The following is a 25,908-nucleotide window of genomic DNA, read 5'->3' as shown; positions in this document are numbered from 1 at the left end:
GATGTGTATAAGAGACAGATATATATGCACATAGGATGCATATAATGTTCTGGTATGGAGAGTTTTTCTTATGAAGCCGCTTTAGCTTAACAAACAAGCAGACTTCACAAGGTGGATATTTGAGACTGTCGTGTCAATCTTAGCGTGGGTTTTGGCTAACAAGAAATACTAAAGATGACTCTTGAATCCCTAAAACATAAGTTGTGCCAAATAAAATTAACCACTGCTGTAAAACAACAAAAAAGTTATACTGGAACGTTTGTGGTGCATCTGCACAAGTAGAAGCTTGATTTCACAGTACTTTTTGACTCCAAAGGGTCTTTCTCAGACCTGAAACAGATACTTCAAATTAAAATGTTTGTTCGAACTCAAATGAGGACCCTTCAGGGTCAAAACATTCAGCCAGATCATGCTGCAGCCTGTTATCTATTATTGTAACCATCCAAAACAGTGGAGGAATGCTGATAGTTTCAATTGGTTTATGGCATGCCTAGGTATTTGCAAGCTTTTGGGAGGAAAGATTCAATCCATATATGTATTTGTATTTCTGCCATCTTAAAGGTAGCAGTAATTTACAACTGCTTTAAGCCCAAGAGAACGCACGCTTCTGTTAGTGGTGAATATCGTAAGCTCCATCTGCTATGGCCTTACACAGATCAAACTCTACCCATAAACATATAAAAACACCTGCAGCATAGCACTGCGCCAAAAGAAAGGAGGAGGTGAACACAGAGCCTAACTTCCCGTTGTTCACACGCACATTGATTTCAAACACGCAGACACTAAATCTGAGCATGGGCTGGATTCTCCCAGCATCAGAAGGACTATCAGAGGTCTCACCGTGCCTCCAGATTCACCACCACGTCACCGCAGTGCAAATGAAAGCAGAAAGAGAGTGAATTTAATTTACCTGGCGGTGCGAGGCCCTTCAGTCTAACACAAACAAGCCCTGCAGCCAGCTCTCTTCATTGCCTCCCATTACCTAATGTGCTCCCTCCTTCTGCCCAACGGCGTGGGTTCAGCAGAGGACACCAGCTCCTTGCCAGAAGAGAAGGATTCTCCAGGGGAAGCTTCCACCCCCATTTAAAACCTACTCTGTGTAACATCAGCAGGAGTGACATGAATCTGGTGGACTGGAGAGCCTGCCTAGTCTGGATTTACCTGTCTCTCATCCTCTGGCTCTTACGGAATCCAAAAGTAGCCCCAGAAAGCACAGCTATATATTAAATACATCTATAGGTTAAAAGGAAGTACAACTATACATGGTACTGTAACAATAAGATCCAACCAGTGTCTGCAGGGTATTTGCAACTCTCGCATCCCTTTAGGAACATGCACCAAGAAAGACTGACACGCTTTAGGAAGGTGAGACAATGTGGTTTTGAGGCAATGAATATGCACGTCTGCAGAACATTACCGAGACATTTTTGCAATCAGAAGTTGTTTCCTCCTTCCAGACAGCGAATAACAGGAACAGGCAGGGTGTTTCTCAGCTGTGCAGTGAGGAAGGCCAAAATCTCCTCACCTGCCTGATACAACACCAGTGCCCTCTCTGCATCACCACTGCAAGTCCTTCAGCTCTCCTAAGGGACCAGCAGTGGACACACCTATATCCCCTTTCCTTAGCACTTGTGATTTTCAGCACTCAGTAAATGTCTTTTTTCATCCTGTCCCCTTCTAGAAGGAGATGTACTGGGACAGTTCACAGTTAACCAAATCGAGGGTGAATGGACAATTTCTTCCAAGAAGCCTCTGGACAGAGAAGATACAGAGAAATATCTCCTCAAGGTTATGGCCTCTGATGGGAAATTTCAGGCTACCACTGAAGTGGAAATTTTTGTTCTTGATATCAATGACAACAGCCCCGAGTGCGGTCAGGTAAGATGTCTGTCATGGCACATCGGGGGCACGAGGGGTGGGGCTGGGAAGGAGAGAACACAATAGCCAGGAAGAAAAAACAGAAAGAGCATGTGAAGAGGGTTTGGCTTGTCATAATTCTTCTCACACGATCCTGTTGCTTTGATTATGCCTAGCAATTTTAATTAAGATGCATGTCAAGCAAGAACATTAAATCTAGCCTCCGAGCATGTTTGCCAGCAGTAAGTGAGCGCCTAAGCATTATGAAGGGTAATTTTTGGAGATAAACAATGCCAGGAAGCCTTCTGGGTAGGGTCATGTAAATTACCAAGTTTTATATCCTGCTAAATTGAGAGATTCCCACCAGGAGGTTTGTTACTCTGATCGCTGGTGTGGATGTTACCCATGGTGAGAAAGAACAGAAGTGGTTGCTTCCCAAAGGAGATTCAAAGGCTTGTGTGAAATGAGCTCACTGGTCCCAGTCCACACCCCAGCAGCCGGCAATGTGAGACACATTGTGTTCCCCTATAAACCACATGGTTTATCCTTCTCTGCGAAGCTTCTGCTAGTCTGTTCTTCCCCATGCGGGATGAAGGTATTCTGGAGATGGCTCAGATGCCAATGACACCTTTTGTCCTTGTCAGATATTCTACACTGGAAGAGTCTCTGAAGATGCTCTGCCAGGTCTTTTCATTTTGAAAATATCAGCATCTGACCCTGACGTTGGCAGCAATGCCCAGATAACATACAGCCTCCACGGCCCTGGTGCAGAGGAGTTCCGGCTGGGCCCTCACACAGGTGAGAGCTGGGCAATGGGGTGCTTTATCCTCTTTCTCACCCACTCCTGAGAAATGCCAGCTCCCGGCATGGCTCAACACTTATCTCCTCTTGAACAAACAAAAGGACTGTTCATTCCAGCTCTCCCAAGCTGGGAAGGAATGACAAACATCCAGGTTTATTGCAATAGAGTATAGAGTGAGCTCTGAGTCTTCTTGCTAGCTTTCTTTACAAATATTGGCATTAGCATTGTTAAAATGAAGGGCAGACACTATTGCTAACAGCCAGGTCTCAAGGAGGAGAGATCAGCAAGTATTACAGTGCTGGCTTGAGCCAAAGACCCAAGTTCTAAACTCTAAAACACATCTTCTCAGGTCTTGGGCAGTGTATCTGCCCAAAGGTCTCCTCCTTTCCAGACACACATGATGATCGTTCTAGAGATCACTTGGGGTTCATTACATTGAAGAAAACTTAATGCAGTGGGGTTTACAAAGTTGTTTAGAAGTACAATTTATTTATGAGAGCTTTTATCCCATGATGGCAATCACTGCATGAAGTTTAGCCCAACTTGCAGGGCTCCCCATGCCAAGCCCTGCCAGGGCACTGGCTGGCAGTGATCCGAGAACAGCCCTGAGCAATGTGGTGTGGACACATCACCGCTATTAGCTGGATTACAAACCATGTTCAAGCCTGGTCTGCTGTCTCCCACGGTTCATCCAGGAAGGCAGCATGCTTGAACCTCTCTGAGCTCTCCTAGGCTACATCTGCAATTGCAGGAGACAAGACCATCTCCTGTTCTTTCCAACAGGGGAACTGACCACATCTGCACCTCTTGACCGTGAACAGAAACCTGTATACCATCTTGTTGCCAAAGCGACTGATGGCGGAGGCCGTTCCTGCCAGGCAGATATAACCCTGATCGTAGAGGACACAAATGACAATGCACCAAGATTCTTTCCCAGCCACTGTGCCGTGGCCGTTTTTGACAACACCACAACAAAGACACCCATCGCTGTGGTTGCTGCCAGGGATCTTGATGAAGGTGAGTTAGAATGGGATTTACTTTTTAGTAGAGTTCATCTTTCATTCTGAATAGAAACCTTTGAAACCTAGGGAAGGGCTACAGCGATGGGTATAGATGATTGAATCTTGGCAAAGACGTGCCTGGATCTCATCGCTGACATGTTCTTGACAAGCAGGCTGGCATCAGCACTTTTGTGACTCTGTAGGAAAGGTAATACCTGTAGAAATACTCAAAGACAGACCTTGAGGACATGCTCAGTAGCAGACGCACAGTGCAAACTTCCACACAGAGTTTGTCTGGGATCCAAACTGGACAGAAACTTTACCAAAGATGGAGATCGAGAATGAGCATAATAAGGAAAAAAAGGAAGTTTAGTTCTGGATGGGGTAGATGATATGGATGGAGAGGTCCTTCTGAAGGCATGAAGATTCTCAGAAATCTGAGTTAGAAGGCTTCTAAAAAGGAGCTTTCAAGAAAGCTCTCCAGCAGAGACTGAATTTGCAATGACAGAGAAGCAAGATCATATTTATCTGCTTTGGAAGCAGATACGAAGGGAAATTATATTTAAAAACAAGGGAATTAAAAAATGAGAATCACCAGTAAATCCAGACAGGTGATGCTGATGGATGATGGTGAGGGTGGCTAGATGTCTGAACCTACAGATGGGCAGGGGCACACTTGATGTTCATACAGCCTCCATTTTCCCGAGGAATTTAAGGTCATTAAATACACATAGTCTTAATGGATTAAAAAATAAAAGCAATAAAACCAGCAACATCCCTACCCATGAATTAACACAGCCTGCCCCTTATCCTTCCAGGTCTCAATGCTGAGGTGGTCTATTCTCTGTCTGACTCTGCCAACGGACACTTTTCAATCGAGGAAACCACTGGGGTGATCCGTCTGGAAAAGCCTCTGAAGGATTCGCAGCATTCAGCGTTTGAGCTGACAGTCTGTGCTACAGACCGGGGCACCCCGGAGCCCCTCTCTGCTCTAGGCACTGTCACTGTCTCTGTTGTGGATCTAAATGAATATCTGCCTGTTTTCCTGGCCCCTGAATACGTGGCCATGGTGAAAGAAGATGTGGCTGTGGGTACAGAAGTCCTCAACTTGTCAGCCTTGACAAGGGACAATGCAGAAAACACAGACATCAAGTATGAAATTGTGAATGGCAATGACCACGGGAAATTTCAGCTCAATTCAAACACAGGTAAGACAATCTCATGCCCAAGCACATCCAGGCTGACCCAACATCAAAAGGCGCCCTTGTGTGCGTCTTCTCTGGTTCTTCTCCCTTTGGCTTGCACTTCTCCTCCTCTCTGTCTTTAGCCAACACAAGGGTAGGGAATACAGTCTCTTCTACACTAAATTTTGCCAGCCAAGTCACTTAAGGAGTGATCCGAGTCTTACTGAAATTAATGGAAAGATGCCTGTTACATGTCTGAGGCCTGGGACAGGTCCATGGGAATGAGGAATACATGGAGAAGAAGATGGGGAAATTTTTCCACTTCAAAATGTGGGAGAAAGTGGTTTCACTTAAAAAGTCACTCCATCCTGATCCCACAAAAAAACCTGCAGTACAGACTAACAGGCCAGCTTTATTAGGTAGCACACAATGAATGTGGGTAATAGCAATCTGTTAACCATGAGCAGGTGTTGAGCCAGGCTTACTAGCCAAATAAAGCACTGCTCTGTTTGCACAGCGATCTGATAAGAGCTGTTTATCAGAAGGCCAATGTCAGCTCCCTGAAACAAGCCCTTGGCTGCGTCATCAACGGCCTTCTGCCCTTGGCTGTAACATCCTCATCCACAGCACCTTCCTCAGCTTCTCTATCTGCCAGGCTCTTGCTGGTTTTTCCACACCAATCTTAATAGTTTGTATGTCTTAAAAGACACAGAACAGTGTTATTTCCAGGGAATAATTTTGTGACAGTTTCAGTGCTGAAACCAGGAAAGCATTGAAGTACACAGGCATATTCTGCACACACACACCCCTATTTTTTGCTTTCACTTTGTCTTCAGTCCATGTTCCTCACTCGTTTTTTTGAGATTAACAGCCACCTCCTTCTTTCTGTGTTGCATCACCTACAAATCACAGCGTCTTGCCACACACCTTTTTCTCCTGTACAGTTCTGCATCTACATCTCACACCTTTTCATCTTGCCTATGACACAGTTCAGTGATGCTCTACTACTGCCTTGGTCACAGCTTTCAATAGCACTGTTGGACTTTCATTCCATTTTGTCCCAGATCTCCTCCAATCAAGATTCCTGGAGATCTTCCAGAATGAAAGTTTATTTCACCTCTTGAAATGCTTGATACCAGAATGAGTCAGGTTATGGCAGAATCAGTTCAATTATAGTTTGTTTTATGTGATGCCATGACCTTCAGTATCCTGATTTAACCAGAGAAGGTCAAAGTTAAGTCAACTTTTAAGCTGGCAGCTTGGCAACCATCTCAGTATATCTCCAGTATTCCAAGCAACCTCACATGCCACTCATTCAAAGTATCTTCTCTCCTTTTCCATCCATCTGCCAATGCAGGTGCCTTATACATAAATGGGAGCTTGGACTTTGAAGCAAGTCACGAGTATTACTTATCCATCGAGGGCACGAGGAAGGGCTCAGCTTCTCTCAGTGATGTGACCATGGTGGTGATCAACATAACTGACATCAATGACCATGCACCAGAGTTCATCCAAGATCCTTACTTTGCTGATATCCGGGAGGATGCTGCCGTTGGAGAAATCATCCTCACGGTATGATTATGAACCAGGCCAGCTGTCTTAACCTATTCTTTTACTTGTCCGATGCATTTACTCTTCTTTTGCGCTTTACTTTTCCTTGAACACAGCCACTTCAGTGGGTTTATGTCATTCAACGTGTAAGATTTAAGCATGACTTTAAAAAAAGATGATTGCCAGAATTCCTGACACTCTATAGACAGGGAGAACACTTCGCTTTATAAGACATCTTTAAATACCTCATGAGGGCTCAGGAGTCTGAGGACTGCACACAAGAGCTAAAATGCCTGAAGCATGCCAACACTCTTCCAACCTAGGGAAAGGAGAGGCTTCCCTGGGCAGAATAGTGGAGCCCAAGGTATTTCCATATGCGATTTCCTGCCCAGCCTGTTACCATCACAGGGGTAGTAAAGTCAGGAAAGGGACAAGGATAAAGCCACTGTTGTAGCTGTGTTAGTTTTGTCTGAAAAAAAATAATGAATGACAGTTATGTAAATCACCTTCCTCCTCATTTGAGGCAAGCTCAAACTAATACCCTTAAATGACAAGGAGGTCCTGCCCCCATTCCTCTGAGACCAAGGCCTTTTCAGGCCAGGGGTCCTAGTTTTTTTTCTCCTAACAGGTATCAGCTGATGACTTGGATGGAGCAATGAACAATCAGATCACATATTCAATCGTGGCAGGGAACCCGCTGGGACATTTCGCCATTCAACCCAAAAGCGGACAAATCAGCATCGCTAAGCATCTGGACAGGGAGGAGGTGAGTTCAAGAAAATGGGAACAGGAAGGCTAAAACAGATGTGCCCCAAAAGACTGAGGGAGCACAGTATATTCAACTACCTCCTGTTTTCTGAATGATCTACTCATAAGATTGTAAGCAGAAGGCATCTTTTTCATTCATTCATTTTCTAGACTCCTAGATACTGATGTAGGGAGGCTGGGCTTTAAGGAAGGCAGTACAGCCTTCAGTGGTCACAACTCGGGGCTTTGCTCTGCTCCACTGGTGCTTCAAGCTGGCTGGGTGAGAGTCAGCCCCAAACTGGAAACCAGCATGGTTGGTTTCTGCTTCTCTGCATCAGAGCATTATAGAAAACAGGTATGGGGAGGAGATGCAAAGGTCATCTGGACACTCTCATTCATAAAACAGTAGCAGCTCAAACCACTGTTGACAGATGTTTGCCCAGCTTAGTCTCATCCATCTTTGGTAAGTTGTTTTCCTTCTCTGCAACTGCTGTGAGGCTGATTTTCTTTAGCAACGTGCTTTGAGATTTATGGATGGAGAGCCTCAGCCAAGGGCAAAGCTCTTGTTACAGTGCAATGCATGGTCTCAAGCATCTCAACAAGCTGCAACAGAGTAAAACATCAATGTGAAAAAGCTGCCATTCCTCCATTTCTTCAAGTAATTATGCACTACAAATCCTCCAGATCCCCAGTTATTCCCTGACAGTTCGAGCCACGGACAACGGCCACCCTGCTCAATTCAGTGACGCTGCTGTGCGTGTCCATGTGTCCGACGTCAATGACAACCCTCCTCGGTTCTTCCAGCTCAACTACAGCGTGGTGGTGCAGGTAAGGCAGGAGGCAGTGTGTTCTCCCAGTCCATCTCAGGGTTCTAAGGTACTTGTGCGTGGGCTGCTGCTGGAGCAGAGGGGTGAGACAGAGACGAAGCATGCTGCTTCTTTGTGCTTATTGCCACAAAGAACTGGTAGCATCTGCAGGGGCAGATATTCTGCCAACAGATGCCATTTTCTCATTCCAATAGCTTCAGGCACCTCCTGTCCTTTTAGTACAGAGAGTGCAGAGCTTTTCACATATTCTGAGCCTGACCTGCAGCCCCTTTCTCCCTTGCAATCATCCATGTCTACACCACAACATAAAGAACAGACCCAAGCACATGGTCAAGCAGCATCATGTCTGCCGGATGAAGCCCAGTTGTCACTTGGACTCAAAACACCTATACATTCTCTGAAACAGACACAAAACATGCTTTCATCTGCCCTGTCAGAGCCAAGGGGAAAGCAGGGGCAGCAGCTCAGCTGTAAACACTTAGCTGCCACATACATAATGCCATGAAAGGGGGTCCCTTGCCCCCACTGGGTCTCTGCCATTTCTGGCAAATCTGTCTGTATGTACTGGAGACACGCACATGGGCTGTGGGATCTGTCTCCATATTCCTGATCCAGCAGCTCAAGGGGCACTGGGGTTCCCCTGGGCCTTTTCTCTTTGTTTGTCTCTCTCACTAGCATCTTTCCTCATTTCAGGAGAATGCTCCCGTGGGTACAAGCGTCCTGGAGCTGATTATGAGCGACAGAGACTCCCCAGAAAATGGACCACCATACTCATTCCAGATCACCCAGGGCAATGATGGGAAGGCTTTTGATGTCACCCAAAATGGTCTGCTGGTGACATCATCCATCCTGAACAGAAGAACGAAAGAACAGTACCTACTACAAGTCCAGGTAGAGCCTGCTTTACCGTCCTGGTATCCAGATTCCCCAGCCAGATTAAGTAGCAACAAAATGGGATTAGGATGGCACAGCTGGATGCAAATATCTCTGGCTTTGGAGAAATCAAATTGTGCAGACTGGAGCCAGATCCAGACTTCATTTCTCTACACAGTCTGCCCACAAGAAGCTGGGGGCAAGCTGCTTCACTGATAAAATCAGATAATACGATCATGAGAAATACTGTCAGTTGTTTCCTTGGACAGATGCTTTTCCCAGCATCATTCTAGTGAGTTCCAGTTTAAAGTGAGACCTGGATCTGATCCTGAAAACTTTCTCCAAGTATCCTGGTCATTTAAGAAGTGTTTTAAGTTCCTCTTCAAAGAGGATTTCTATTATTCTGTTGTTGCAGAGTGAATTAATTAATATTCAGTGTTATCACTAAGGGTAGTCCATTACAAACAAAAGGATAATAACTTCATAAATTACTGAATTACTTCAGTAATGGTAGTTGTGCTAAAAGCTAGGTACTATTATGTTTTAAACCTCAACCACCAACTGCCTAAATTTATGGAGAAACTTATCCTATAATCTGATTATTCACATTTTTCTATTTTGAGGCTCCATGAGTCATTCTAGACAGACACTGTCAGAGGTGGCACATAGACTTAAATAATTCAGAAGGTGAAAAAATGTGTTGATGTGCGTAACTGCTTTGTATCTTTGTACACTCAGTTATGCATGGAACCCCAAAGATTGGCAACATCTCTAAAGATGATTAATCCTCAGGAAATCAGAGCCACTCAGGCGTGCCTCAGCTGCTGATGAGTACACGCGGAAATGAGCACGACCCCACCGCTAACAGAATCAGTCTCCATGCTGGAAGACATGTTGCCATTTCCCTGGGGCCATCTCCAGGCAGAGGTCCAACGCAGCTGCCAATTTTTCCCATTCCTTCTTCATTCTCAACCTGCTGCCTGACAGCTTCCACCCACTGCTACCTGCAAGGAGCTCTCCTTCGCAAGACCTTATCAGCCCATCCAGTCAGGGGAGGTGACAGTAAGTCAGTGTGTGGCTATAACAGATCCTTCTGTTTTCCTTGGCAGGTCTCTGACAGTGGCATCCCTCCCCTTTCCTCATCTGCCTTTATAAATATCCAAGTGACTGAGCAGAGCCAGTATGCCCCCTCGGCCCTTCCCCTGGAAATATTCATCACCACCAGTGAGGAAGCCTTCCGAGGTGGTGTTCTGGGCAAGATCCATGCCACAGACCGAGACCCCCATGACACCCTGGTGTACACTTTGGTGGCAGAAGTACCCCAGGAAGGGCTCTTCTCTGTTGGAGCTGCAGATGGGAAGATCATTGCTGGGGACAAGCTTCCTCATGGCCACTATCTTCTGAACGTGACAGTCAGCGATGGTACATTCACAGCCACTACCAGTGTCAACATCCATGTGTGGTGCTTCACACAGGAGGCCTTGGACAAGGCGGTGGTGCTACACTTCCGCCACCTCTCCCCCGAGGAGTTTGTGGGGGACCATTGGCGCAACTTGCAGAGATTTCTGGGAAACATCCTTGTCACCCGGCGCCAAAACATCCACATGGCCAGCCTACAGCCTGCAGCTACCTCTGATGGAGTGGACCTGCTCTTGGCTGTTGGAGAGCCACACGGCTCCTTGTACGAGCCTCGAGTCCTCGCAAATAAACTCACCGTGTCAGCTGGGGAGATGGACCAACTCGTCGGTCTCCGGATGAAGAAAGCAATTCATGTGCCCTGTCATGGGTCAGACTGTGCCCACCGTGTCTGCAAGGAAACCATTCAGCTGGACCCAGGCATGATGTCTACTTACAGCACTGCCCGACTCAGCGTCCTCACCCCACGGCACAGCTTGGAGCAAATCTGTTCTTGTAACGGTGAGCAATCCTTCCTGGTAGTGTCCCGCCCTGGAAGCCTAGGCATACTGTGTTTTCCTTCAGTACACTGTAAAGCACCTCGACTTGCCCTGGAATTAGGTTGCCCAATGACCAACAACTCCGCCTGCAATTTCAAAGCCAAATCTAGACTCCGAGAGCTTGAAAGTTTCACATAGTTGTATTTGGTTTGGGCTTTTTTTTAAATCTCCGGTAGTATTTAATAGCAGTATTTATCTCATTGGGAAAAGTCATTCATACCTAGCAGGCAATGAAGTTCAGTGATCAGAATTTTAATCTCCGAGCTCCTGTGTTGATCCTGGACTCAGCAAAGCACAGACTAACTGATAAATTTGAGGAAGGCCAAATATTTGTTATACTTATTCTAGAATACTTCAAGAAATAGAGGGAGCAGGTATAGAGGTTAGCATCACTTGGACAGAAGTGGTAGGGGGATATGATAGAATAATATAAAGATTTATTAAGGGTGAGGAAATGAGAAGGTGTTTTAGAACAACCTTCCAGTTGCTCTAGGACAGAAATAGCCATGCTGATGTTTCTGGATTGTTTTACAGTTGAGTACATAGAAGAAATACTGGGAGCTCCAAATGGGAGCTGTGGGAGAGAGAGTGCAGCAGTACATGGGTTGCCATGGATGGGACTGTTCCTGGACAGTTACGGTGTTGGGCTGGGAAAAGACTCAAGGCTTGGTACAGTCCATAGTCTCCAAGGATGACAAAGATGAGACCTTTCACTCACTCTCCTTCCAGGAACGGCTGTGAGGTTTGGGGGTCACAGCTACGTTTGGTACCAGCACCCACAGATCGGGTCCTGGCACATACACTTTCGGCTGAAGACCCACCAGCTGCATGCTGTCGTGTTCTACACTAACGGGACCGACCATGCCACTTTGGAGGTACGTCTTGCAATGCACAGGGGTTCCTTTCCAGCATAAAAAACCCCAATTTACTGTTTCAGGGAAGGGAATCACAGAAGGAAGGTGCTGTACTTTGTACCCTTAGTAATTCATCTAGCAAAAATATAAGACTGGGGAAAACCAGGTGAGACCCAAGCACAGTTTGACAATCGCTGCAACCACAACTAGTGAATCATTTTTTACATCTGTGAGTGCATATTCTGGTCTCCGATGTGAAGGCAGCATGCACCCGTATCACAGATCTACATCATCTTCTTTCCTTACAGATTACTTCTCCATCCCTCTCAGGGCAAAGAATTTACCAGGTGGAGTTTTCCCCAGACCAGTCTGTTTCCACTGCAGCAAAGGGCAAAATTCCCCCCAGACCTTAGGAATGGAGTCAGACTCCTGCTGCACACAAATTTGCCAGACCACGTTATGGCTCGACCCAGCGCATAAGAGGCAGCCACATTGGGCTGGAGGGTTGGGGTAACAGGGTAGAGATAAGGAGGGCACAGGTAAACTCTGAGATTAGGAGTGATATCACCAGCTTTACCTGCATCAGAGCATATGCCAGTCAGGTCACACACCTAATCAAATGGACTTCAAATTAAAGGTCCTTTACAGTAATGGACAGAACAGACAAAACAGGGGTCTTAAATGCTATTTCTCTCTCTCTCTCTCACACACACACACACACACACACACACTGTTTTCAAGCACTTTCTTCAGGTAGTTTCACTATTTAAGACACCTGCAGAGCCAGGAACATTTCAGCCTGATTGCTCTCCTCCCTCTGGCTGCACAGCGAATCTACCCAGCATTCAGAGATCATCTCCCTCTTCCACTTTGGCAGCAGATGACTAAAGAATAGGGGCTTTGTATATTCCTCATCAATTAAATTCAGACTAACTGGAGACCAAGATCATAGGACATACTTACCAGCTTACAGAGATTTATCCCTGAGACTAATCATGTTGAGATCTACACACTGTAACCTACCTGGAAGTATTCACCCTGTCCCTGAATTCCCTCATCCCTTCCCATTGGTTTCACAACCTCATCTTCCTATTTTGAAATCCTTTTCTCTCCACTGTTATAAAAGACTCACACAGAGTGCAGCCAACGCCTAGGGACCTGCCCAAAGTACATATTGCAAGCTCCTGCTGCCACAGCCATCTCTCCTTGAGAGTAAGAGCAGAGAAACATCATCCATATGTCTTGTACCCATCTCTGAGTGACTTTAAGCTGCACTGTAAAGGGCTGATGAGAAAAACTTAGCTTCTCAAGAAGGGTCTCTAGCTTTCTGCCCCATCTCTGGGAAGGGGAGTCACCAAGTAGTTCAGCAGGAGTCTGGCACTCCGGATGGTTCTCAGAAAGAATGAGATGGCAGGAAACTCTACTGTGCCAGCCCTAATACACAGGGTCAGGGGAGAGAAGACTCATTATTGATGGAGTTCAGTGTGCCCATGATCTCCTGTACCTGGATGTCTCTTTTCAATAGGAAACATTCATAAAGCCTCCACCATGAAGTTGCCTGTGAAATATTTCTTCCCTGACTCACTTTATTAGCAATATCTCAGGGACCAAAGCTTTTCTAGACCATCCGGCCTGAAAAAACTGAAGGAATCCCTCAAGATTTTAAGCTCTGTAGACTGCAGCACTCTAGGTATGAACCAAAGCTTTGAAAGAATCATAACCAATGGTTTGTAGATTTGGTGAAGACGATGAGTTCTCTCAAGGGCATGCACATCATCACCCCTCCAATCACTAAGCTCTCCTTTTGTTCAGAAATAGGTTGCAGCAAGAGCATGGCAAACCAGGCAAGCTGGGAAAGACTTGGCAGTCTGTCAGTTCTTGCTCGAGGGAATTGAGTTCTTAGCTGTCTCCCAGCCCCAGAAATTGATAAGCCCAATCTACAGACCCATCTGAAGTGAAATCGTGTTCCTTTAGATAAAGTGAAGTGACAGAGTTCTCTGGTGCGCTTGCCAGTTGTGCAAGGAGATTTACACACATGCTGCCCTGAGGCCCTTCCATGGCATCTGCCAGCTGCACCTCCTTTCTCCTTCCTTCAGCAGCTGCTCTCTCCTCCCACTGGGATTTATTTATACCATGGGCTTCTCTAAGAGTTAACTGTTGTCTTGCTCTGCTTTTGACTCCTTTTGACCATATCATCTCATACCATATGTAGGTTCCTCTAGAGTTTGGTGTAGTCCATAATCACTCCTCCCCTTCTAGCCTCTTCCAAGCATCACCACTCCTAGCTGTCCCTAATGTCCCCCATGGAGATCTCTTTTGTCTGGGATGAATTGTTTGATGTTACATAGCAAGATCTGCAGGTTTTCCATGAATGCTTTGTTCCATCTCTTTTCTCCTCCATAGACTCCTGGCTTTTATGAGAGAGGTTTATCAACAAAGCACTGGGGAGAAAAAGGGGAAAGAGAGGTTAACTCCTGTCTTCACCCTGAAACAGCAGAGCTAACCTTTCCTTTCTCCTTCTTCCATATGAGTTTTAAAAATGAATCTTGGGCTACAAATAGGAATTTCTGATGTCCCAGTTTAATGCAGAAGACACTGGTGTGATTCACTTAGCAGCTCAATATCTTGTCTCCCTCCTGTTTGCTGGATATCAGGGATTGGATTGCAACCCCTGTCAGCAGCTTTGGCCTGGCTTTCCAGCATGCTGGTTGGGAGCTGGGTACAACAGTAATTCCTTTCACTGCCTCCTCCAGAAAAAGCTGTCAGTGCTCAACAAGGTCCTTTCAGCACCCTCACCCATGCCAAAGGGGCAACTGCTCCAGCACCTTCCCCACCACTAATGGGACAGCGAGAACAGAGTAAAGGCCACATGGCCCAGAACAAGAGTCCATCTGTGACTGGTGATGGAGTAACGGATAGTCTCAATCCCAGGGCTCTGATTAGGCTCAGAAAGCGGGAAGAAGGGGCAAGCAGCTGCAGGAGTGCATGATCACATGGCTCTGCACCGTTACGTGAAAAGATGAGCTTCCCTCCCTGTGCACTGGTCAAAGGTTGCAGGGAAGGACCACAGGTGAAATCGTGCCAGAAAGATGAAGGTGTTTTGCAAAATAAAGAAGGTTGCAGTCACTTAAACAGGCTTTAATTGATCTATGCATAGCTTAATATGGGTGAAAGGGGCTGAATTTGTCTACCTGGTAATTCCTGGAGTCTGAAAATCGGGATTCATCCTGACTCTCAATGCTTAGGCAGGAAGGGAGGGGAACAGGCAGCAGGAGAAGTGTTGAAAGCCTCCATGAAGAGCAGCCACCTGTACCACAGCTAACCCTGACTTCTGGGGTGTCTTTTGCAGATGGTTAATGGAGTGCCTCAACTTGGGTACAGCTGCAGGGGGAACTACACTGGGAACCTCTCCTCCTCACGTTTTGTGAGCGATGGCGAGTGGCACTCGGTCTTCCTGGAGGTGAAGAATACGTCTGTCCGCCTGCTCATCGATGGCCTGGGAAATGCCTCTCTCCAGCTGCCAGGGACCTGCATTATCTCCCAGGGCAGACGAGACCTGGTTTTTGGGGGCCTCTGGCAGCCACTCCAGTCCCAGAGAGTCACATGGGGGTTCAGGGGCTGCCTGGATGTGGTTGCAATTAATGGCAAAGAAGTGGTTCTCCTACCTGGGAAAGGGCAATCAAAGGAAGTCTTGGAGGAGGTGGGGATAAAGCAGTGTTGCTCCCCCACTGGCGCCTGCAGCAGCAACCCATGCCTCAACAACGGGATGTGCTCCGAAACTCATGGAGGAGGTACGTGAACATCCCACGCAGAGCAATAAGCAGTGAGGGGAGGGAAAGACATAACATCTTCATTCATCCCTATGCCAGGGGCTATTCCAGGGGACAATCAGAAGTCCCCTGTCCCAGGGAACCTCAAGTGATAGCTGACTCAGTGCAGCAGCAGCTGGGGGGTATGAGATCATCATCCTGGCTCTCACCAGCAGACCTTGGCCCGGAGGGCAGGAAGGTGTTTCTAAGCAGTGTGCATGACCTAGGAGAGTGCAGCAGTTGCCAAAAACTCAAATGCAAATAGAGATTCCACCCACCCCTCTGTATCCTCTTTGCTGAAGGAGACATTAGTGAGGCTGGAATCAGGCAAGATGGGATCATACAGTGATGGTATCTGGCTTGTTTCTAAGCCAAGGTCTTGGTCTCCTCCCACTGCAGCCAGTGACTCCCCAGGGGGATGGGATGGGATATGGGAAAACCGTAAGCTCAAATCCAAGAGTCTCAGGCTAACATGGGGTGCCCGTGCTCAACAGAGGTTTGATACCAGGCTCTGCCCAAGACAATCTCACTACTGCCCCATTCCCCCCATCAGAGGGTCTCCCTGTAACGAGCTACATCACAGGGACAGGGCTAGTTTGCATTGGCCTCTGGGGGAGGAACCACTCCCAGTGATGTCCACCCTTGTGTCACTGCCCTACACCCATGTCCTAGCTTCCAATGCAGCAGGGCTGCACCCCATAACATCCCGTCTATCGAGATAGTGTCTGTGTTTTGGCCCTTCCTTGGGGCAGAGGGGTGCTTTCCAGACTGCTGCGTGGGACAGAAGCTCCTCCTGCAGCTCTGTGCTCTTTGGGGCCATAGCCAAAGCCCACACCTTGCCCAGCGAACAAGCGAGGACGGAGGAGGCAACACACCTCCTCCTGCCCTGCCCGGAGCCTCTGGGAACAACATTCCCAGCCCTGTCGACTCAGCAGCTGCCTGGTTCAGATGAACTTGTTTGACACGAGGTGTATCCATACCAAACAGCCTGGCTAGCACTCGTGCCCCAGCCTTAGCCTTGAGACCCTCCACACAGAAAACCCCTCTGGCTGGGCTGAAAGGGGCTCAAAGCCCACAAGGTGAAAACTCATCTCTGCCCTAAGTCAAGGCATCGCCTGCTTGCTGTGCAGAGAGCACACAGCGGGAGGGGGGGAAGAGGAGAATCACTAATAATCTACCAATCATCCAGTGCCCTTCCCAGTTTCCTTCTAAGGTGATCAAGTTCTCCTGCAAATGGCCCAACGGCCCAGGAAAGAGCCTGTGGGACATGGCCACAGTCAGAATCCTGCAGGACACTGCTGCAGGGAAGGGGTTGCTCAGGGGACGTTGTAGTTTGTGAGGTTATCCTGGGTGCTTGGCTTCCTTGAGCACTGTGGGCTCAGTCCTGGAGACCACGGGCATGCAGCGTGAGTTTATGCAAAACTCTGCCCAGGGATCTCAGGCGTGGGATTACAAGCACAGGCAAAGACATGTCTGTGCAAGCAAGCCCAGGTAAGCCACGTGGCCTCGTGAGAACCCATCTGTGCGGAAAGGGTCAAAGCCAGACCAGGCACCACATCAACCACAGTGCTCAGGACCACAGGTGCAAACACATGTGAACCCCCACATCCAGGAACACTTGTGTTTGGGCACACACAGCCCTACAGGCAGTGTCCAGCACCTGCTGCACAAGAGTCAGCACGTCCTTGGTTGTACAACCACTAACACGCGTGTGGAAACAGATCTACATTTGCTCACCCTGTGCTCTAAAGCAGGGATGTTTAGCTTGTGGATGAGCAGCAAAGACTTTCCAAGCATGGTGCAAGGTGGAAACGCTGAACTTCCTGCACAGCACCACCAGACGAGTGACTAGCAGGAGCTCAGCACAGCCAGGGACATTCCCATGCTTCGGGCTACACTGAACAGCAGCCAAAAATGCAACCAGTAGCAGCCCCCTCTAAGTCCCTGGCTATGCTGGGTTTCTCTCTGGCTGCGAAGCAAACACCTTCTGTAGGCAAGAGAAATCCGACGTGTTGAGACAGGCGCTTCATACCGCGAGAACTCACAGGACCAAAGACTTCAGAGAACAATAAGTTACAGAAGATTGCATTTAGCAAAGTCAGAAACTGTGAATCAGCCAGCCAGGCTCCCCTTCCTTTAACTTGGATTTGTCCCCCAGCTTCTCCATGCAATAAAGCTGTACCCCAAATGCATCCCTCCTAGGAGAGGGTCAGTATCAGGAGGACAGGCTTGACTTTTTGCTTAAATAGCTCTTTAGTGCCATCCCAGTTATCCCAGAGTGGCCATCCAGCCTCCAGCAACTCCTTCAGGTCCTGTAACGTACCCACCAGCCCTCCGTGGATGGCTTGGCTGCCCCACAGCACCTGCGGGAGCAGCAAGGACCTACGTTTAGGTGGCTGGATTGAGCCCTCTGCGGGTGCCAGCAGCAGCAGACACTGCTCCTCCTTGCTCTTGTTAGTTCTTCTACACGGATAGTCTCTGTATGGCACTCTCTCACCCTCTCCAGGTTACACCTGCATCTGCCCCGGGTTGTTTTCTGGTGAGCGCTGTGAGCTTGGGGACAGTCCCTGCGAGTCCAAGCCCTGCCTGCACGGGGGAACCTGCACCCTCTCCGCCACCGGCTACTCCTGCCACTGCCCTGACTGGTACCTGGGCGAAAGGTAAGGTCCAGGAAGGCGTTGGGATGGGTGATCTTCCATGTTAGGCTGAAAACACAATCTCTACCAGCGAGTATTGCACATTTCTGGAGCTCACTAGATCCAGACACTCTAGGATTAATTGCAAATCGTGTGTACCTGAGCACTGCAGCAGGAAAGTGTCCAAAAGCAGAGATGAGCAGACCAGGACATAAATAGCTCTGCCATCATGTGGCCATTGCTTCTCTGTGCCCATCTCCTCTGAGCAGGAGGAAAACAAAAAAAATCTCCTCTCCTCGCAGATGCTTGGAATGCCTGCAGATGCTGTGCTTGGTGCAGGTTCAGAGCCTCTCCTTGCGAGGGGAGGGTCTCTCCCCACATGCTGCTCTACCCACAGTGTGAGCTGAACTTGGCTGGGACAGGGGCACCCTGGCAGCAGGGTGCTGGCAGGCACTGCCCTGGGTGGCATGGGGATGCTCTGAGGCTGAGGGGAGGCTGGATAGCAGAGTTGTGAGCTGCCTCCTCCTTCAGCAGCTGGAACACCCACCCTGGGTGCTAAAAGGGCTGCTTCTGCCCAGGACCAGCTCTGCAGAGCCCATCCAAGGGGAATTTATCTCCCAGGTCACAGCCAGGATTCATCCACTTCAAAGCTCAGCTCAGGATAGTGGACTACACTGAAAGGTATGCACAGGATGCCATTCCCCCTCTCCTGTCAGAGAGCCTACAGGTCCCCATTATCTCAAGGTGTCAGAGTGTTTGGCTTTGGCCCTGAACCCTATGGTTCATATCACATTTAAGTTCACTGTCAGTGGTACGTACAGCTTGGATACATTTCCCATATATGAAATGTCAGTGCACACTTGCCGAATAGCTGCAGTTAGAGAATTTACCCAGGCCCAGAGGCTGCTCTGCTGCTCAGCATTACCCACTTCAGCCACACACCCCTCCAAGCCCCCACCCTGCCTCCAGCACAGCCTGGTGAGAAATGCCCAGCACAGGCTCCAACAGCATCACATCCAGGTCATCCTTCTGCCTCAGACATTTAGCCAGGATGGACACTGGCCCTTTGAATCAGTGCAAAGCAGAAATTATTTGTGCAATTCTTGAAATAAAAGCATGTAGCTGAGCATTAGGTGGCAGTGTAATATCTGAAACCATCAGTTGTCCAGCTAGAGCCTGTGGGTTCATGTTACACACACCAGCTCACACATCCTAAACCACCAAGAATCAAGAGGAGCCCAAATCTCACAATTTGTTCAGTAACAAGAAAAAAAAAAAAGGAAGGAAAGCCAACAAAACATTGTACTTTGTATATTCCCCCTAGCATGGGGAGACCATTACTGTGAAAGAAAAGGTTCCCCCTTACTGCTGGGGAATGTTTGTGTGGGGTGGAACAGGACAGGGAATCAGAAATTCAGTCTCAGTTCTGCAGATGCTCCATAAAATGCCAAAACAGCCTGTTCAACAAGGATGCCCATTCTCAGGCTAGAAGTCCCCCAAATGTTTGCTGCAACCTGCAGACACCCACAGGTGATCCTGAGACCCCACAGAGCCTGGAGGACATATGAGACTTCATAAGAGTTTAATACATCTCAGAGTGATGCTGAGCTCCCTAATTGAACAGGACAGGAGCACCTCTCCATGCAGTATTAGCCCTAGAAACTCCAGATACTCCCCTGAGGCAGGAAGGCCCCTGGTTTGATTTGCTGCATATGACTGAAAAATAGGATCAGCATGTAAAACATGGGTCTCCTGAAAAGCATCGGTTTATACTCAAATATCATAGTTCTCTGCCAGGAGAGGCAGGTAGCATGAGTCTAGCAAGGGATGGAGCACCCTTGGCTGGTGTGAGTCAGAGCCCTGAACAGGATGACATGGTTTTAGCTGCATCCCCAGGCTGATGGTGGCTGTCTCCATCCTTTCCTACCCGCAGGTGCGAGAAGATGGCCGAGGAGTGCCGAGACAACCCATGCCGAAATGCTGGGCGCTGCGTGAGCAACCAGGGCTCTGTCCACTGCATCTGCCCGTTGGATTACCAAGGGGAGTACTGCACGCAGCCCATCATCACCCCCGCCATCGTGCCCATGCAGTGGGCGGTGGGCCCCGAGGAGATCGCGGAGATCGTAGCCGGCGTGCTGGGGGTGGTCATCCTGACCGTGGCCTTTGTGTTCATCCGCAAGCGCTTCCGCCACCGGGCCAAGGCACACAAGCCTGTGGCCCGGGAGGACCCCGACCTGCTCTCCAAGAGTGAGTTCTCCAAGAGTGTGGGTGTGGGCACCCAAGCCGTGCCACCCATCGAGCTCAACATCCTCAGCGACACAGCACACAACAACCTGGACCGGGCCACGCCGGAGCAGCGCAAACCCACCAGCACCCCTGAATTTGTCACCTTCAACTCAGCCAACGCCCCAAAGCACCGGGGCACCATCGTGTGCAGTGTGGCACCCAACCTGCCCCCCGCTGCACCCCCCTCCAACTCCGACAACGAGTCCTTCATCAAGTGCACCTGGGCCAGGGAGGAGATGGGTCAGTAGCCACAGCTTTTCCTTGCTCTTACACATCCTTCTTCCCCTTGTGAAGTGGATCTAAGGTTTGCAAATACGAGGGACCCACTGTCTTGGTTAAAGCCAAGCAAAGCACAGGCAAATGCTGCCCCAGACCTGCTATAGGTCCTTTATTGGCTCTTCCCTCCCTGCTCACCAGTACATCTGTTTTCAGCTTTAACCTGCTCACCCACATACACAATCAACAAGCAAACTCAATGCATAGCCTGGATTCCCATATATCCTGGGTCAAAAGACCCTGTAAAAGAGAATAATGAAACTAAGGGGAGAAAATTAAAACTCACACTGATTTTTAGGATCTTAAGGGAGGCATTTGCATCAACACTCCTAGGCAGAGGGATCACACCCTCAGGGAAACACCTTGCATGGCTGCAGACAGCGAGGTTACTGCTTTCTCCCCATGCAGGAGTTCACCACCAGTGTACACTTTCAGAAGAGCGTTCACAAGTGTAACTACAGGGAAAGGGAGAGATCCAGTGGATCACTCACGTGATGAAAGGATGGGGGCAGAGCAAGCTGCTTGCATCCAAACGGCATGATGAATTGTGTCTTTTGGGTGCTAGAGTGGTGGATGCCTGAAGGCTGGTGGAAACACTGCCTCAGCACAGCCATGGGTGCCCTCAGGTCCCCTTAATTCCCAAAGCAGAAACTGCAGCTCCCCTGTCCCCACTTCTCTCTTTCCTGGTCTGTCACACCTCCTGCAGGCTCAGAGTCTACAAAAGGAATTAGCGGGAGGGCATGAGAGGCAGAACAACAGCTTGAACTTCAGCTAACACAACTCTCTTTTATTCCAGTCTACCCAGCAGAAACAACCTACTGGCCCCCCCGGTATCTGTCATCAGATGTCCAGGAATATTCACACTATGAGATCATTCAAGGCCCCCCTCCATCCTCCTCCCAGCCTCCTCTCCCCCCACCGCCTCCTCCGCCAGCAGACACGGAGCCGGTTGCTCTTTACGGGGGCTTTCCCTTCCCACTGGACCAGAGCAACAAGCGGGCCCCCATCCCACCCCGCTACAGCAACCAGAACCTGGAGGACTTCTTGCCCCTCGGCCCAGTGGACATGGGAGCCTCCCAGTGCCAGAACGAATATACGGCCATCAGCTACTACCCAGCCCAGCTGGTGCAGGCTGAGGGCATCCCGTACCAGCCCGAACCCGGCTACAAGCGGGTGAGCATGCGCCTGAGTGTGGCCCAGCCCTCCTACGCAGACTGTGAGGTGGGCCACCAGCCCAGCATCCGAGCCCAGCCCCTTCCACCCCCCAACTACGAGGGCTCCGACATGGTGGAGAGTGACTATGGTAGCTGCGAGGAGGTGATGTTTTAACGGGGGGCTCATTCTCGAGATGAGAAGAGAAGCACATCTCCACACAGAACAGTGTGCAGGAGGCTGGCATGTGCTGCTGAAGGGAGGTTTACGTGTCCCCCTGCCCAGCTTGCAGCATCTCCTCCTGCACGGCTGGGTTGTAACTTGGCTGGATCTTTCCCCCCACTGCTCTCCACGGTGCTCCTGCTGCAAACAGAGGGGAAATACTCCAGCCACTGCCAGGACACAGAGGATGCTCCTGGGATGCCAATGACTAACCTGCCTCCTTGCCAAGGGGACTTCCTCTGACACTGTGCAGGGCCACAGCATGCCACCTCCTCCCACCCCAGGCCACAGGGATGAGGAGGAGGAGGAGGGCAAGCACTGCAAACATGGCAGCAGTCGTGGTGGAGAAGGTGTGAAAGGACTAGTGATGCACAGCCTGGGAGTACCCCAGGTGGGATAGCAGAGGCTCCCTGCCCCCAGCTCTGGCTCCAAGGGCTTGCATCAAGCCAACAGTGTGTCCAGTGGAATGGATCAGCTGGTGCAAACCCTCTTCTATGTCTTCTCCCCATGCAGGGAGAGAGATGAGGGAACGCAGCTGGTCCCATCAGCACGTCCCTCACTTGGCCAACAGATGTCCAAGAAAAAAAATAAATGTCTGTTTCCATAGAAAAACCAAGCAACAAGCTTCATCACACCAGGAACCACTCGCAGACTCAAACCAGTGCAGCTAGCAGCAAAGCAAGACCCCTGCCCAGCTGGGCTGCACTCACGGGAGTAAGGGAGACCCTGCCCCAAGGATGGGAGCACAGATGTGCCCCGTGGCTGTCGTGGTCCCGTGCTGAACATAATGGTACATGGTCCTGCCACCCAGCCGGGGCTCCCCAGTGTATCCCAGAAAAACTGGCCAGCACCACGTGGCTTCTCCTATCCAAGACGGGGCACTGAGGCCATTGAGTGTGGGTTTGCCTGTATGTCCTTGTGCTTGGAAATGTATTGTTTCTTCGTGAGAGGTTTTCTTTGGTCGGTTGTTTGATGTAACTTTTTTGTTGTTGATTTTTGGAAAGTATTAAAAGAGTTTGGATTTTTTTTACTATGATTTTATTCTGTAACTCGGGGATTCTCTTGTAAACAGGACATCCCTGCCTAGCTCCAGCCAAGGGCAGCCCAGGGAATAGCAGCTTGTTTTGGACACCAGCACCCTCAGCCTCTTGAGCCTTCAGAGAAGTACCAAGACAGCAAGTTCAATGCATCTTTGAGGATCCTATAAGGGCCAGAGGAAGGAGGCGGACCCACAGTAGCCTGCCTCACTTCAGAAAGGCACAAGCCTCCCTTATCTGATAGCTCAGAAGAAAAGAGGTTAAAGGACCCAAATCCAAGCCCTGCCTTGATTCCCATCCCCAACCACACTTGGGAAAAGAGAAATTCATCTAATTTCTGAAAGTAAAACCACAGCCCTTAAGGAGATGGCTATCACCCAATTAACCTGGAAAACACACTTGACTGAAGCATATCTGCAGATGGGTCCCCAAAACACCCAGCACAGGCTCTGTGGGACACAGCAGCCAGCCCCAGCACCTGTAAACCCTGCCCACAGTCCCACACCCCTGCCCGAGCCTCCCCTGGGCATCAGGGCTGCTTGCCACTCCTCCAGCACCCACCAGCCACCCCCACAGCCTCACAAAGCACTGCCTGGTTTACCTCTCAAAACTCTCATGCACTTTGACAACTATTTTTTTCACCAAAACCCCTCAGGCTCGTCACTGCTGACACTCCCTCAGGCTTGCTGTCCAGCAGTCATGCCACGGCCCAGCTAGCAATGGGGAAATACTCGTAAAACACTCATTTAATTCAACAGCCCTGTGGGGAAGATGCCAGCGTAGGCTAGAGCAAGGCAGCAACGTGTCGGTGCATATCAGCCCATCCCGAGTGTCTGTAAGTGTATTTATTAGACGGCAGTTGAAAGGAAATCCAGGCAGTACAAGTGGGAACACCTCAGAACACTAACACACAGGGCCAGAAGGAGACGTCATGAAATCTCTTGCTCACAACGAGGACCAGAGCATCATCTGGGAGCCCCGAACCACTGTTTGGGTGCAGGAGGTGGGTGCACAGAGAGGTTTGCTTCAGACTCCCCAGACCTCTTCCTGGCCAAGGGCGAAGCCACATTCTCCCCCATGGCAGCCAAGCACCTATAATTCACGCAGCCACAGGTTACCCGTTCCTCATTTGCTACTCCTAAGAACAAAGACATGTGAAGTCTCCCATGTGCTCATTTTCTCCATACCAGAATAAAACAGAAGCCATTTCTTGTAATGCTCTGCTTGCATTTTCGTTGCAGCAGCACTAGGAACAGCACAGGGTTGCGCCTGGGAGGTTCAGAAGGACTGTCCATACAGCAGCACCCCCAGGCACCAGTGAAGGGGTATGTCTGAGTCTTAAATACCTATTACACCCCCCAACAACATCGGTATTACACTTCCCATGAACCCCATCCCCGAAACCACTCTCCCAGTGCTTACTGACCCAAGCCTGAAAGTTTTGGCTTTCTCAACTGCTGCATGCCTTAGTGCTGAACTGAGGGAGGGCACGCAAGAACGGGCACAAACACAGGGGGGCTTGGGACACCCAAGTAGAGATGCTTGGCACAGGCAACCAGCAGATGTGAAAAAACCTGCTATTCACATCCCCTGCTGGAACCAAAAGCAGGGAAAGGGGATTGCATTTGGGACACACAGGGATGTTCTCACGGGACAACCCAGCTACAAACTGGAACCAGCCCCATGGCCAGCTGGCTCAGGCTCTCAGTTACCCCAAGGTGTACAAAGAAATACAGCCTGCTTCTTTGGGAGTCAGCTCTGCTCAGCAGAAATCAGTCCCTACCTGGATTAGGACTGATATTTTAGCTGTTTGGGTTTACATAATAAATCCCTCTCAACACCTTCATCCTAAAAGAGCACGATCCCTGTGCATTAATCTGGGCACAGCATTTCTAAGCTCAGACATCAGTGGGCTTTGTGGAGAAGCACAAGAGAGATCCTGGGGGAGGTGTGAGAAAAAAAGAGAGGTTTTTTCTAATTCTAAGAGTTGCTTCAGGCTGGAGAAGGTTGAAGGAGAGACCTCCCAAGGTCCTTGCCAGCTTCAATTACCCCACAATGCTAAAGCACTTTGTAGACAAAGTGCAATGACATTTCTGATGGGCCCAAGACCGGGGCTGCCTCTGGACAGGAGCAGCACAAGCAACAGAAGAAACCCCCGAATACAGCACACTGCTCCAAACCCCCAGTCTGACCACACAACATTTACGCTGCCCCAGCACCACAGGCTGCAAATCCTGCCACCAGCTCCGCATCCCAAACCAGGAGCTCACCCCACCCCCCAAAACACCCCAGGGATACCACAACATCCTACCTGCTCGCTTGAGGGGGGCTCATCACACAGAGAGGCCAAGAAGGGAACAGCAGGGCAGCCTCCCCACTGCCTAAGCTGCAGGACAAGCATCACCTGACCTCCCCCTCTCCCTGTTACCCCACCACAGCTGGGGTTAATCCCAAATTAAAGCCAGGGGAGGGAGCACTTGGCTGCCCCTCTGAAGGTCCTCAGCTGGTTTTCTCTGCTGGGATGGGCTTCTGAGTTTTGCAGTTCCCTGTGGCTATATTTAATAAAACTCTAACTGCAGATGAGTCCCCACAGCAGTCTCACCCCCTGTGTGCTGATGGGGTGTTGTGAAGGGTAGGTTGTCATCCCCAGGCCTGCTGGGGAAGCAGCATTTTCTATGGCCAGAGGAAAAGATGGGATTCACCTGCTTTACCCCTGTTTTCTGCTCACAAGCCTGTTTGTGCCTTAGCTCTCCAGCACCTCCAGCAGAGTGGGATGGCATGAGTCCTGGCACAAGTGGTATCCCAGCAGGGACCCACCAGTGCTGCTGGCTCAGGGTGT

The 25,908-nt window shown here is 49.4% G+C and overlaps 1 protein-coding gene across 1 annotated transcript in view; it reads left to right on the top strand.

The window, feature by feature from the left end:
- FAT2 (FAT atypical cadherin 2) overlaps positions 1-23,041 on the top strand; it is a 59,622-nt gene extending 36,581 nt beyond the window's left edge. The window contains exons 11-24 of the mRNA XM_026858311.1: positions 1,682-1,878; positions 2,502-2,655; positions 3,443-3,676; positions 4,479-4,868; positions 6,202-6,416; positions 7,024-7,161; positions 7,827-7,970; positions 8,663-8,860; positions 9,952-10,759; positions 11,527-11,672; positions 15,001-15,442; positions 17,967-18,120; positions 20,030-20,622; positions 21,455-23,041. Coding sequence (XP_026714112.1) covers positions 1,682-1,878; positions 2,502-2,655; positions 3,443-3,676; positions 4,479-4,868; positions 6,202-6,416; positions 7,024-7,161; positions 7,827-7,970; positions 8,663-8,860; positions 9,952-10,759; positions 11,527-11,672; positions 15,001-15,442; positions 17,967-18,120; positions 20,030-20,622; positions 21,455-21,987 — 4,346 coding nt within the window. The 3' untranslated portion in view covers positions 21,988-23,041. The remainder of the gene's footprint in view (positions 1-1,681; positions 1,879-2,501; positions 2,656-3,442; positions 3,677-4,478; positions 4,869-6,201; positions 6,417-7,023; positions 7,162-7,826; positions 7,971-8,662; positions 8,861-9,951; positions 10,760-11,526; positions 11,673-15,000; positions 15,443-17,966; positions 18,121-20,029; positions 20,623-21,454) is intronic.
- Positions 23,042-25,908: the final 2,867 nt, after the last annotated feature.

The sequence above is a fragment of the Athene cunicularia genome (assembly GCF_003259725.1).
Source record: "Athene cunicularia isolate RWA chromosome 13 unlocalized genomic scaffold, athCun1 chr13_part1, whole genome shotgun sequence".
Lineage (NCBI taxonomy): Eukaryota > Metazoa > Chordata > Aves > Strigiformes > Strigidae > Athene > Athene cunicularia.
The sequence above is the reverse complement of the archived record's forward strand: the minus strand, read 5'-3'. Positions and strand labels throughout refer to the sequence as shown.